Source organism: Dreissena polymorpha, chromosome 16 (assembly GCF_020536995.1).
Source record: "Dreissena polymorpha isolate Duluth1 chromosome 16, UMN_Dpol_1.0, whole genome shotgun sequence".
Taxonomy (NCBI): Eukaryota; Metazoa; Mollusca; class Bivalvia; order Myida; family Dreissenidae; genus Dreissena; species Dreissena polymorpha.
The window spans coordinates 10,549,192-10,564,474 of NC_068370.1; the positions used below are offsets into that span (position 1 = coordinate 10,549,192).

The 15,283-nt window shown below is 37.8% G+C and overlaps 1 protein-coding gene across 1 annotated transcript in view; it reads right to left on the reverse strand.

Annotated features, from left to right (window-relative positions):
* LOC127862315 (DNA ligase 4-like) overlaps positions 1-15,274 on the reverse strand; it is a 55,089-nt gene extending 39,815 nt beyond the window's left edge. The window contains exons 1-4 of the mRNA XM_052401390.1: positions 14,955-15,274; positions 1,755-1,832; positions 1,084-1,185; positions 242-457 (exon numbers count right to left, since the gene is read on the reverse strand). Coding sequence (XP_052257350.1) covers positions 242-457; positions 1,084-1,185; positions 1,755-1,832; positions 14,955-15,143 — 585 coding nt within the window. The 5' untranslated portion in view covers positions 15,144-15,274. The remainder of the gene's footprint in view (positions 1-241; positions 458-1,083; positions 1,186-1,754; positions 1,833-14,954) is intronic.
* Positions 15,275-15,283: the final 9 nt, after the last annotated feature.

Sequence of the window (15,283 nt, forward strand, 5' to 3'; positions counted from 1 at the left end):
CGGTCAGAAAAGCTCACCTGAGCAATCAGGTGAGCTAAAAAGTTAAATGACAGACTGTAAAGGCTAATCTGGGACAATACTTGATGTAATTGCATTAAGCCTGATGTTTCCCACGCATGGCTCAAATGTTAAGCAGATAGGAATGTTTCACACTCAATCCTCCATACATTATTATATTCAACATCATAAAAAAAGAAAGAAATTTCTTTTAAAAAAAATCTTCACAAAGTAACCCTCCTACCTTTACTATCATTCTAGTCAGCCACTTCAACTCCAGGGCCGACATGTTTGTGATGAGTTTCACAATGTGTTTCCTCACTACATCCTTCTTCTTAGCCGCATTGTTGGTTGCTATGGCGTCCAGATTGGCATTCACCTCCTCTATAAAGAGTGTGCCATGACTTGGGCACCGGTTTTGCAGCACAAAGTACACAACGCTTGCAAAGTCTCCCACATCCTTTAGATACAATAATTATGATATTAGTCCTTACTTAATTAAATGCAAGAGTATTAATTGATTTGATTGAACATACAAAGACATTATTAATTGTGTTTTATTCAATGTCAACGATTTAAGTTTGTCTTGGATCTATATAAACTGGCAAAAGCCTTACAATGACATTCTTACTTAATATGGCCTCTTTTCTATTCAAGCATCCAATAGAATAAATGATGACTCCATAGATACATATGTGCCTTGAACACTTAACTGTTAACATTTTTGCATCCGTTTATGATTTGTATTAAACATTAAGTCCTTGAATACCTGAAGCTAAGATATTTTGAGACATTTCTTCAGAACATAAACACATTTAACTATGTAGAGCATATGAGTCGCGTTCTGAGAAAACTGGGCATAATGCATGTGCGTAAAGTGTCATCCCAGATAAGCCTGTGCAGTCCGCACAGGCTAATCAAGGACAACACTTTCCGCCTAAATTGGATTTTTGCTAAGAAGAGTCTTCATTTTAACGAAAAATGTCATAAAAGAGGACAGTGTCGTCCCTGATTAGCCTGTGCGGACTGCCCATTTTTCTCAGAACAAGACACATATGAATAACTCCATTTCAACATGTGACTTACAGCCTTGGCGGTCTTTGGTGCTTTGTAGTTAAGCAGTCTCTGAGCATCTGGGCTGTCCTTGCCAAGACAGAGCACCTCTATCAGCAGCTTGGCAAACATGTGCTGGAAAAACAGCATGATGTCTTACAGTTCTATTTATTATGTCAGCCATATTTTCATCTGAAATTCAAAAGTTTTATTTACTGGCTAAATATAGGGAACGATCTTGAGCCAAAAATATAGGTGTTATGTATACACAGCTCTTTTTTGATTCCCCCTCTTTTGCCTTCTGGTATAGAAATATAAGTCCTTTTTGCAAACATTTAATGGCACATGAAAATACTATGTTTAAAATCCTTTATTACAAGTTTTTGACTAAGAAATTCCTTCAATTCATCTTATTATGAGGCAATTTTACCACATTGGTATAGTTGTGCGACCTGCCCCTTTTGTGCAGCAGCCTGTAGCTACCTAATAATAGATCTTTCCAGAGCATAAAGGTTTCAATCTGTTTTTAAATGACGGGGAAAGAAGACCTGTGGGCGCAGGTAGCTGGAGAAGGTTCAGAGTGTTCCAGAACTATGTAATAATATTCTTACAAAGGTATTGTGAGAGAACTTATTAAAACTGTGAAAAAGGTTGCCTTGTTCAAATATGGTAGAAAGTAGAAAAATGCTTCTAAACTTTATTACCTCTTTAATTCCATATGCAATTCTCTCTTTCTCTAAATGTGGCAACAACAAACGCATGGCTGGATAAAATGAGTCTGTCTGGAAAAAAAAGAAAAGATTTTACTTCTTAGAGTGATCTGAGAATAGAATATTGAATAAAATATTAAAATATCTATTTTCTATGATCACAAGTGAATGAAAAAATCTATAAAATCTTCTGATACCAATAAAATATCATTTTCATTTAACTTTCTACCACCCATTTTTTTTTCTTTTAAAAGAAAAAACTGGAGAGTTTCAAGGGAAAAACGATGTCATGACATAAAAACAATATTGTCATTTCATGATAACACAGTTAAAATGAAAACTTTCTGGTAATAGACAGCAAAATTATTTATTATGTTCATTTATTTTTCACTATTTACAACAGTGAATTACCACTGATGTATCCCTTTAAACCAAAGAAAGGCACTATAGAACTATAGAAGCAAAAGAAAATGTTCTTTTAATAAATAATATACAATCAAATTGAAAAAAATCCATTTCTGATGGAATCAATCAATGTATATCAAATGACAATTCAAATTATATATTTTGTTGAACTAAACAAGGTCTTCAATTTTGAATGCAAGTTCGTATCCATCTATAAATTTAAAACAATTGTTTTAAGGTTTACATCTTGATTCAATGTGCTGACTTGAGTTAATAATATTGGGTATTAAAAAACATGTAATACATAGAAATACATTATTGAACAAGAGATTGCCAAGCAATATGGTCCCCTACCGGTTAAACTCCACCATTTTCAGATTATTATTATTTGATCTGCCAAAACAACCAGAATTCTTGACGTAGGAACAAAATGAAATGATGTGCATAATGTCCATAGTGCCATCTGTCCATGTTTCAAGTTTCATGAAAAAATATGAAGAACTTTTAAAGTTATCGCAGGATCAACCATTTTCAGCAATATTTATAGTCTATTGTTGCCATAGAAACCAGAATTCTTGACGTAGGAACAAAATGAAATGATGTGCATAATGTCCATAGTGCCATCTGTCCATGTTTTAATATGAAGAACTTTTATAGTTATTGCAGGATCCAGAAAAATGTGACAGACTGACTGACAGACTCACGAACACACAGAGCGAAAACCATAAGTCCACTCCGGTTTCACCGGTAGGGGACAAAAATGCTTCCACCAAACTTTATTCGAATCAGGCATTAAAAAAATACCTCAAGTGAGTTAAGAAATATTTTCTTCAATTCGAAAAGCGGCAAGTGTTCTACACCACATATGTTTAATTTTTATAATCAGTACAACTACAACTGGATTTCCATACGGATCAGACTCTGAGTGTGATGGGATATCCGGGCCCCATCTGAGTGGGCTATGGAGGGGTGTCCCCTCTCCATGATATTAGACAAGTTTACATTTGAGAACCTCAATGGTGCACTTTGGGGTATAATTCAATGTGCTTGTCCTATATTTATTTAACTTTGTTGCAAACCAAAAATAAATGACAATGACAACAACAATGAGACATATATATTGGTTCTGGAATAAATACTTTTGTTTCATATTGTTTTTCTATAAAGTTCATGTAGAAACATACATAATCTTCAAGCATATATTCATCAGTTTCTACACATTACAAACTTAAAAAGCACCATTTTGGATGGAAATACTGTAAAACCATTTAATTTCGTTAGGTACGAATTTTCGTGGATTTTGTTGGTCCGCAGAACCATGAATTCAAGTACAAACGATTATTTATACATTTTTTATCCAAAATCCGTCATTTTCGAATGTCATTTCCAACATTTTCTTTGTTGTCGGTTATCCGAGATATTTGTTTTGAGATATGCTAGTTAATATAATATGTTGTTTTCTTTAAAAGTGTTTGGTTAATAATACTTTTTAAATCAAGCACGGTATTTAAACTGTTCATCAACAATTGTTATCTTTTACGTGACGTCGTCAAATTAACAGTTTGTATATTTATCACATGTCAATTAAAGTTAAAAGAGACATAACAGTTTTCACACGTGTATATTGGGGACCTCATTATTCAATTGTTACTACAAGTGGACCCATTGCGCTGAGAATTGCAAATATTGGCAAAACAACATTGATGGCAATTAGCGAGCGGGGACCCACAAGTGCGCCGCTTTATCGCACTTATCAACAATTATCGGCAACACTTTCATGCTTCAGTGCACATTAACCTCAAGTCTTGCTTCAACACAGATTAGCAGATTATGCTTCGTTATTACTCTGGTTGTTTTAATAAACAAGATGGCCCTAGTTCACTCACCTGAGAGGAGTCAGTTCATTCAATCTTTACCAAACATCAAACTTGACCTAGATATTGTCCAGACAAACATCCTGGTCAAGTTTCATCATTATTGAACCAAAACTGTGGCATATGGAGTGATTTTGTTTTTGTAAGATTTGACCTGGTGGCCTTTATTTTGAGTTGACCCCCCTTACCAAACATCAAACTTTGCTTACAAAAATAAATATTATGACTAAGATTAATAAAATCTGAAACAAAATTGTGACCTCTAGAGTGTTTACAAGGATTTTGTATAATATAATGAAAATTTGGACAATCTAAGGGCAATAATTATGGCATTAATTATGTGATATATATAAAACCAATCTTTTCACCAAGTTTCATAATGATTGGGCAAAAAATGTGACTTCTAGAGTGTTCACAAGCTTTTATATAAATATAAGAAAACTGCCCCCCCCCCCCCCCCCCCCCCCTGGCAGCCATGTTATTGAACTAACCGGAACCATTTTCGAACTCAACTGTCATATCAAAGAAACAAATTTTCTGACCAAATTTCATGAAAATTGGGCCAAAATGTGACTTCTAGAGTGTTGACATGTTTTCACTATTTACATATAGAGAAAAATGCCCCGCCCACTGGCAGCCATGTTTTTTCACCGATCTGGACCATTGTCTAACTCGTCCGAGATATCAATAAAACCAATGTTTTGACCAACTTTCATGATGATTGGGCAAAAATTGTGACTTCTAGAGTGTTTACAAGGTTTCTCTATAGCCAAATAAGGAAAACTGCCCCCCCCCCCCCCGGCAGCCATGTAATTCAACTGACCGAAACCATTTTCGAACTCAACTCTCATATCAAGGAAACAAATGTTCTGACCAAATTTCATGGAAATTGGGCCAAAAATGTGACTTCCATAGTGTTCACATGTTTTCACTATATACATATAGAGAAAAATGCCAAGCCCACTGGCGGCCATGTTTTTTCAACGATCTGGACCATTTTCGACCAACTTTTATGATGATTGGGCAAACATTGTGACTTCTAGAGTGTTTACAAGGTTTCTCTATAGCCAAATAAGGAAAACTGCCCCGCCCCCATGGCAGCCGTGTTATTGAACTGACCAGAACCATTTTCGAACTCTTCTCTCATATCAAGGAAACAAATGTTCTGACCAAATTTCATATAAATTGGGCCAAAAATGTGACTTCTAGAGTGTTCACATGTTTTCACCATATACATATCGAGAAAAATGCCCAGCCCACTGGCGGCCATGTTTTTTCACCGATCTGGACCATTTTCGAACTCGTCCGAGATATCAATAAAACCAATGTTTTGACCAACTTTCATGATGATTGGGCAAAAATTGTGACTTCAAGAGTGTTTACAAGGTTTCTCTATAGCCAAATAAGGAAAACTGCCCCGCCCACTGGCGGCCATGTTTTTCAACGGACCAGAACCACTTTTAAACTCAACCAACATATTATCAAGACAAACATTTTTACAAAGTTACATGAAGATTGGGCATGAAATGTGACTTCTACAGTGTTTACAAGTTTTTTTTAAATTCGACCTAGTGACCTAGTTTTTGACCCGGCACGCCCCAGTTTTGAACTCGACCGAGATTTCATTGGGACAAAGTTTCTGACCAAGTTTCATGAAGATTGGACAATAAATGTGGCCTCTAGAGTGTTTACGAACAAATGTGGATGTACGGACAGACGACGGACAAAGACCGGTCACAAAAGCTCACCTGAGCAATCAGGTGAGCTAAAAAGATGCAATGATAATAATGCACACATGTCAGATGGATAACAAAGTTATAAGCTGTTCAAAACATCTACATGATAAATTCCATTTTTGATTGATTTAATAAGAAAATTCTATCAACTTGACCATTATATTGTTTCATTATCCTAGGCGTAAGCTTTCTTGAGTTATCATCCAAAAACCATTTTACTGTGTCAAGTAACTGTGACCTTGACCTAGTGACCTCAAAGTCAATACCGGTCATCTGCAAGTCATGATCAATGTACCTATGAAGTTTCATGATCCTAGGCATAGGCCTTCTTGAGTTATCATCTGGAAACCATTTTTCTAAGTTGAAACACCGTGACCTTGACCTTTGACCTAGTGACCTGAAAATCAATAGGGGTCATCTGCGAGTCATGATCAATGTACCTATGAAGTTTCATCATCCTAGGCATAAGCGTTCTTGAGTAAAACAATTTTACTATTTTGGGTCATCTCAATGTACCTATGAAGTTTCATGATCCCTAGGCGTAAGCGTTCTTGAGTTATCATCCGGAAACTTTTTTTCTAAGTTGAGTCACCGTGACCTTGACCTTTGACCTAGTGACCTGAAAATCAATAGGGGTCATCTTCAAGTCATGATCAATGTACCTATGAAGTTTCATTATTCTAAGAAAAAGCGTTCTTGAGTTATCATCCGGAAACCATTTTACTATTTCGGGTCACCTTGACCTTTGACCTAGTGACCTGAAAATCAATAGGGGTCATCTGCAAGTCATGATCAATGTACCTATGAACTTTCATGATCTTAGGCATAAGCCTTCTTGAGCTTTTATCCGGAAACAATTTTACTGTTTCGGGTCACCGTGACCTTGACCTTTAATCTAGTGACCTGAAAATCAATAGGGGTCATCTGTGAGTCAAGATCAATGTACCTATAAAGTTTCATGATCCTAGGCATAAGCGTTCTTGAGTTATCATCCAGAAACCATTTTACTATTTCGGGTCACCGTGACCTTGACCTTTGACCTAGTGACCTGAAAATCAATAGGGGTCATCTGCGAGTCATGATCAATGTACCTATGAAGTTTCATGATCCTAGGCATAAGCGTTCTTGAGTTATCATCCGGAAACCATTTTACTATTTCGGGTCACCGTGACCTTGACCTTTGACCTAGTGACCTCAAAATCAATAGGGGTCATCTGCGAGTCATGATCAATGTACCTATGAAGTTTCATGATCCTAGGCCTAAACGTTCTTGACTTATCATTCGGAAACCATCTGGTGGACAGACATACCGACCGACATGAGCAAAACAAAGGGGGGCATAAAAATGTGACTTCCATAGTGTTCGATCACAAGGTTTGACCGAAACCATTTTTGAACTCAACTCTCGTATCAAAGAAACAAATGTTCTGACCAAATATCATGAAAAATTTGGCCCTAAATGTGACTTCTAGAGTGTTAACATGTTTTCACTATATACATATAGAGAAAAATGCCCCGCCCACTGGCGGCCATGTTTTTTCACCAATCCAAACCATTGTCTAACTCGTCCGAGATATCAATAAAACAAATGTTTTGACCAACTTTCATGATGATTGGACAAAAATTGTGACTTCTAGAGTGTTTACAAGGTTTCTCTATAGCCAAATAGGGAAAACTGCCACTATATACATATAGAGAAAAATGCCCCGCCCACTGGCGGCCATGTTTTTTCACCGATCTGGACCATTTTCGAACTCGTCCGAGATATCAATTAAATCAATGTTTTGACCACCTTTCATGATGATTGGGCAAAAATTGTGACTTCTACAGAGTTTACAAGGTTTCTCTATAGCCAAATAAGGAAAACTGCCCCGCCCATTGGCGGCCATGTTTTTCAACAGGCCGGAACCACTTTTGAACTCAATCAAGATATCATTAAGACAAACAATTTGACAAAGTTACATAAAGATTGAACATAAAATGTGACTTCTACAGTGTTTACAAGGTTTTTCTTTTTTTTTACCTAGTGACCTAGTTTTTGACCCAGCACAACCCAGTTTCGAACTCGGCCGAGATTTTATTGGGGCAAAGCTTCTGACCAAGTTTCATGAAGATGGGACAACAAATGTGGCCTCTAGAGTGTTTACGAGCAAATGTTAACGGACGGACGGACGTATGACGGACGAAGACCGGTCAGAAAAGCTCACCTGAGCAATCAGGTGAGCTAAAAAGTTAATTATTATGATGAAAATTTGAAATCCACAAAATTATGTATCAACAAATTAGTTGTTCTTTATTTGAAGTCCACGAAATTACATGTCAACGAATTAGTTGTTTTTTTATTAAACCACGAAATTTCATACCAATGAATTTCTATACGTTTACAGTAGTTGATTCAGCTGAAATTGTCCATAAATTATAAAATTATTAGAAAATTAAGTAACAAGAGCTGTCACCATAGGATGACTTATGCCCCCTATAAACGCTTGATAGAAGTTATGAGCTTTTTTCGAAAACCTAAAAGCAGATTTTGAAACCTAAACGCGGACCCTAAGTTCAAGGTCAAGGTCACAGGGGTCAAAATTTGTGTGCGTATAGAAAGGCCTTGTCTGTATACACATGCATACCAAATATGAAGGTTATATCTCAAGGGACATAGAAGTTATGAGCATTTTTCAAAACCTAAACGCAGATTTCGAAACCTTAATGCGGACCCTAACTTCAAGGTCAAGGTCACAGGGGTCAAAATGTTTGTGCGTATGGAAAGGCATTGTCCATATACACATGCATACCAAATATGAAGGTTATATCTCAAGGGACATAGAAGTTATGAGCATTTTTCGAAACCTAAACGCAGATTTCGAAACCTAAACGCGGACCCTTAGTTCAAGGTCAAGGTCACAGGGGTAAAAAATTGTGTGCGTATTGAAAGGCCTTGTCCATATACACATGCATACCAAATATGAAGGTTATATCTCAAGGGGCATAGAAGTTAGGAGCATTTTTTGAAACCTAAACGCGGACCCTAAGTTCAAGGTCAAGGTCAAAGGGGTCAAAAAAATTGTGCGTATGGAAAGGCCTTGTCCATATACACATGCATACCACATATGAAGGTTATATCTCAAGGGACATAGAAGTTATGAGCATTTTTCGAAACCTAAACGCAGATTTCGAAACCTAAATGCGGACCCTAAGTTCAAGGTCAAGGTCACAGGGGTAAAATTTTGTGTGTGTATGGAAAGGCCTTGTCTATATACACATGCATACCAAATATGAAGGTTATATCTCAAGGGACATAGAAGTCATGAGCATTTTTCGAAACCTAAACACAAAGTGTGACGGAAAGTCGGACAGACCGACGGACAGTCCGATTACTATATGCCCCCTTTTCTTCGAAAGGGGGCATAAAAATGAGTATATCACAACAACTCTACGTTTTTGGACACTTACAAATAATAATTTTTTTGTGTCAAAAAGTTTAGCTGGAAAAAATATTCATAAATACAGGTGTCCAACAATTAAGAAACAAACAAATAACAGTTTTTCGAAAATTTAGAGCCACACTAAAAAATATTGCATTGACAATCTGATATCAGGTATGCAATGTGTATAGATTAAAAGGTTTTAACAAATAAAAGCATGTGCTTTTCAAATAACGTGCCGTATAATATAAATTAGCATTATATATGTTTAACTTTATGCTGTTGGGTGAAACTATTGTTTTATCGCCTTTAGGCATTCTTCTGCCAGATTTTAAGACCATTATCCAGTTTGAAAAACAAATGTCATCAGGTAAGAAAAACAGGGGAGCATTCTGGGAAAAAAGCATGGTCAAATAAATTGTCATTAATTATGGACGAAAATCCATATGACAAAAAGTTTAGAGTCACTAAAAGTAATTATTTTAGCTAAAAAATGGTGTGTCCAAAAAATAATGAGTGTCCAAAAACTTAGAGTTATAACGGTACGTCAAATTAAAACAAGAGATGTTTTTGTCAGAAACACAATGCCCCCTACTGCGCCGCTTTTATTTATTATTTTTTTATTATTATTTGGCAGGTATAGATAATTATCCCCCTTTGAAGCTTATTACTTCCCTTGAATTTGTTTTTTTTTACCTTTGACCTTGTAGGATGACCTTGAACTTCTCCACTCAAAATGTGCAGCTCCATTAGATACACATGCATGCCAAATATCAAGTTGCTATCTGAAGCAACATAGAAGTTATGAGAATTTTTCGAAACCTAAATGCGAAACCTTAACACAAAGTGTGACGGAAAGACAGACGGACGGTCTGATCACTATATACCCTCCTTCGGGGGCATACAAATAATTTCTTTTTTATTATTTATGAACAGAATTATAGACAATTATTTATCAACTATTTACAATGTGTTTGCACCTTTAAAATCATTTCACTTATTTTAAACAGTTGACTACAGTATAATCTAGACCCATTCACCATATGGTGTAGCCATTTTGTGTTACCATATGGGTGCAGTGCTCCAGCTAGGATTTGATAAGGGCAGGGGGGGGGCTTTTTTGTCAAAAGAGCACTTTCGGTGCACAGTATTTTGTCAAAAGGGCACTTTCAAGCGCGCGGGCGTTTGTAATAATTTTTAGAATATTTTATTCCCATTATTTTTAAACCATTATTAAATCATTTAAATATAATGTCTACAATGAGGAATCAATTAAATAAAATGTAATAAGAGATTTATTAATTATCATATGCAAAACACATTTTTTTTTTTTTTTTTTTTAAGGGAAGGGGGGGCCCTGGGGAGGGCAGGGCGGAGGTTCGGAAGGGCAGGGAGGGGCGCCCTTCAATTTAGGCCTAGCTGGAGCACTGTGTGTGTCATGATGTTTTGCCACAAGCTGTGTCAAAGTGGCACAGATGTCATAACTTGACAGCTTTGCTTCACAGATCGCTTATATAATGTATTGAATTGTGATCTATGTATACAATATAAGTTATATTGTATATATACATAGATCACAATTCAAGAAACTTATAAAAAAGAGTTGTCACCATAGAATGACTTATGCCCCCTATAAACGCTTGATAGAAGTTACGAGCTTTTTTCGAAACCTAAACGCAGATTTCAAAACCTTAACGCGGACCCTAAGTTCAAGGTCAAGGTCACAGGGGTCAAAATGTGTGTGCGTATGGAAATCCTTGTCCATATACACATGCATGCCAAATATCAAGTTGCTATCTGAAGCGACATAGAATTTATGAGCATTTTTCGAAACCTAAACGCAAAGTGTGAGGGACAGACGGACAGATGGATGGACAGACGGACGGACAGTCCGATCACTATATGCCCTCCTTCGGGGGCATAAAAACCAAATGCCACACAAGAGTTTTGTATCACACAATTTTCTATGATCCCATTAATTAATCTATATAAAATGTATGTATTATAAACAAACAACAATATATTAAAACATTTTTATGCCCCCGAAGGAGGGCATATAGTGATCGCACTGTCCGTCTCTCCGTCTGTCTGTCCGTCACACTTTGTGTTTAGGTTTCGAAAAATGCTGATTACTTCTATGTCGCTTCAGATTTAACATTCATATTTGGTATGCATGTGAATATGGACAAGATCTTTCCATACACACACAAATTTTGACCCCTTTGACCTTGACCTTGAACTTAGGGTCCGCGTTTAGGTTTAGAAAAATGCGGTAAGGTTTGGAAAAATGCTCATAACTTCTATCAAAGCGTTTATCGGGGGCATATGACGTCATCTTATGGAGACAGCTCTTGTTTACATGTAAAATAACACTCAGATAACAAATATTTTGTAACTTCACGAAATTGTCACTTGTACAATTCATTATACATAATTATGAAGTGAGACACACAGAGTAATTATAAAAAAAGTCATCAAAGAGCTAATTGTTCTTTAATGCATTTAGCTTATATGATGCATGTCTATAAAATGAGTTCAATCAAACTAATAGATTGTAACAAACACAATACCTGTTGACATCAACAACAGTTTGAATATCATTTGCGGAGAAATACTGAAAACAAAATGTTGATTAAACATCCGTTAACAAAGTGAAAGCGGAAGTTTAAGATTGACCATTCAATCTATCTCACGGCGGTTCTGGAGATAGTCTGTGTATTAGGATTGGTTGATTAGGCACGAGATGTAGCTCACAGGGGATTCCAGAGATAGTCGATGGCGTATTTTCAAATTCAGAATACTTGTTGTTTGTCTATTGCAGAAATTTACACATTTTCATGAACCGTTGACATGATTGAAACTTTAGATTTAATAATATCTTTATTAAGCAAGCACACCATATTATGTCAGCTGTTTAATTGTGCATAAGTGATATATTTATGATTTGTTTGTGTTTATTTATGCTAGAAAATAGAAAAATAGTTGATGTTGCTAAAATTACCTATTATACTGCCAGTCCATCAAGAGTCCGGGAAAGAAGGCACAACTGGAGAACATGATTGCCTGCTCACAAGCTGATGTAGTAATCGGGACCGAATCCTGGCTAGACAGCAGAGTCAACTCATTTGAGGTTTTTCCATCCCACTTCAAGTAATATCGCTGCGATCAACAAAACGATACACAGGGTGGTGGCGTATTCCTCCTTGTGTCCAACAAGTACGCAAGTGACGAGCCAGCAGAACTGAATCCCCCAGGCGATTGTGAGGTGGTTTGGTGCAAGATTAAGGTCAAGGGAGCCCAGGGCTTATATGTTGGAGCTTTCTACAAGCCTCAATCCAATACAGCCCCTGAGTACCTTGATTTACTGGACACCTGCCTCTCTTGAATACCAAGGGGAGCTCTCTTACGGCTGGGCGGCGACTTCAATCTTGCAGCCATAGATTGGAAAAATTAGTGTCCAAAGCCACAGGCCACAAATATGAAGCAGTGCCAACAGCTCCTTGACATTTACAAAAACAACTTCCTTGTCCAGACTGTTGATAAACCCACAAGAACAGAGTACAAAGAAAACGTGTTTGATCTCTTCTTCACCAACAACTAATCACTTATAAATCGCTGCGAAGTACTGCTTGGCATAGTGGATCATGATGCCATCTTTATAGAGTCCAGTCTTCGCCCAATGAGAGTTTGTAAGCCTCCAAGGAAAGTGCACCTATACAAAAAAGCCGACTTTGACAGGCTCAGAGATGAACTGTTTGCCTACCTACCAGAGTTCACTGAAGAAACTGCCAATATCTCGGTCAACCACACTTTGAAGGCTTTCGAGACAAACTAAAGTCACTGATCAGCAAGTACATCCCAACAATGACCTCTCAGGGAACAAAGTCCAAAACCATGGATCACAAAAACAATCAAGTCTCTCCATCGAAAAAGGAACAAACTTCACTCCAAATATAAATCTACTGGTTCCCTTAAGGATAGACGCCGATACCTTCAGGCTAAGAAAGAAACCCAGAAACAGGAAAGACAAGAATACTGGAGATATATTAAAAATCTAATTGAAGTCGATATTACCAACACAGAACAACACTCCAAACAGAAACAATTTTGGAATTACATCAAATCCTTAAGGAAAGAGAATTGAAGGGTAGCGCCACTGAAGGACAAAGGAAAATTACATGATGATCCAACAGAAAAGGCCAACATCCTAAACCGACAGTACCACTCAGTCTTCACCAAGGAGGACAGTTCCAGCATCCCAACACCTGAGGGTGAACCATAACCTATCATGCCAGCATAGACATCACCACAGAAGGTATACATGACCTCCTCAGGAAACTTAATGTACAAAAAGCAACCCTGTCAGACTTAATTCCTGCACACATCTTCAAAGAGATGGCAGACCAGTGTGCTCCTTTCCTTAATATTGTCTACAGGAAGTGCCTATCAAATGGCAGTATACCAGACATGTGGAAAACAGCCAATGTGTCGGCAATTTACAAGAAAGGGGAAAGGTTCAAAGCCAGCAAAATCAATTTCGGAAGAAGATGGCCAGATCCTATAAAACGACCTGATAAAGCTAGCTGAATGGGAGAAACAATGGGGTATGGACTTTCAGAGAAGTGTAGCATTCTACGTGTTCACAGAAAGAGGAACCCAATCATGTTCCGTTACTCCCAGAAAGACCATATCCTTGAGACTGACTTGACTACCAAGTACCTGGGACTGACCTTGTCCCAAAACCTTTAATGGAACCACCATGTGGACATAACAGTAAAAAAAGGGAAATAGCACACTAGGCTTCCTCCAGCGCAACCTACACGCTAGCAATGAGAAGGTTAAGACCACGGCATACACCTCTCTTGTCCGGCCAGGCCTTGAGTACTGCTCCACAGTGTGAAATCCCTTTACAAAGGACCTGGCTTACAAGCTTGAGATGGTACAGAGGAGGGCTGCTAGATATGTAACCAACAGATACCACAACACCTGCAGCGTATCCTCCATGATCGAGCACTTGGGGTGTGCGACGTTTGAATCACGATGGACCAAAGCACAACTCACCATGCTGTATAAAATCATCAATGACCTGGTACATATTCCAGCCAACCATTACCTTTTACAAGCCCAAAGCCGCCCTAAGGATCATAACAAGAAGTACCACCGGCTGTCTGCATCCACATCCTACTACAATAATTTATTCTTACCACGCACTATATCCATTTGGAACCACCTCCCTGCGTCCGTCGCAGAGGCCCCTGACTTGGTTTTCTTCAAGCAGGGGCTTTCCTCTCACCTTTTTATCACTGTTAGGTGCCCAGCTCCAAGTAACCCCTAGTGATTCCCATTGCTGTGCCGGCCACGGCTACCGTAATCGGAGAGGTCTGGGTTGAAGACTAAGCTGGCTAGACTTTTTCCTATCTCTCTACTTTTAACTATCAAATCTCCTCTGTCTATTCTATTATTTCATATCTCTCAAGTCTCTCTTGACCTAGCACCACCCGTCGCGGAACACTCAAGTGTTATGTTTTAGATGTAGATGTAAAGAGTGGCCTGGATTTTAGACGATGAGTTTACATGAAAAAAGCCGTTATCAGTGGCAACTCCCAGCGACCGGAAGGGTCTATAGCCACTACCATAGGCTAGTTGGGAGTTAGAGTATTGCAACTAGTAAAGGGTCTATAGCCACTACTATAGGCTAGCTGGGAGTTGGAGTATTGCAACTAGTTAAGGAGCTACACCACCAAATTTCTTTATTACCGTTTTGTCATTTTCTGTGTGAATTGTTGCATGTGATTCCCTCCACTTTGCTACAAAATCTTGAAGAATGCGTTTCTTTTTGTCATTACCCTGGGTCTTGGAGATTTTTTCCAACAACCCACACAGCTCTGAGAAATGCACTTTTGAAGCAACAGTCTGTGTAACCATTGCGGAGGGATTACTAGCCATCGTCAAATTATGTTCAAGCACGCTCTGGAACAAATGACACGCCTTTTTTTGTAATATTTACGACGTTCAATTAAATTTTCTGCAAAGTAAACAAATCGTACTAAACAAATTACATTTAATCCTCTATTTGAAGAGTGCAT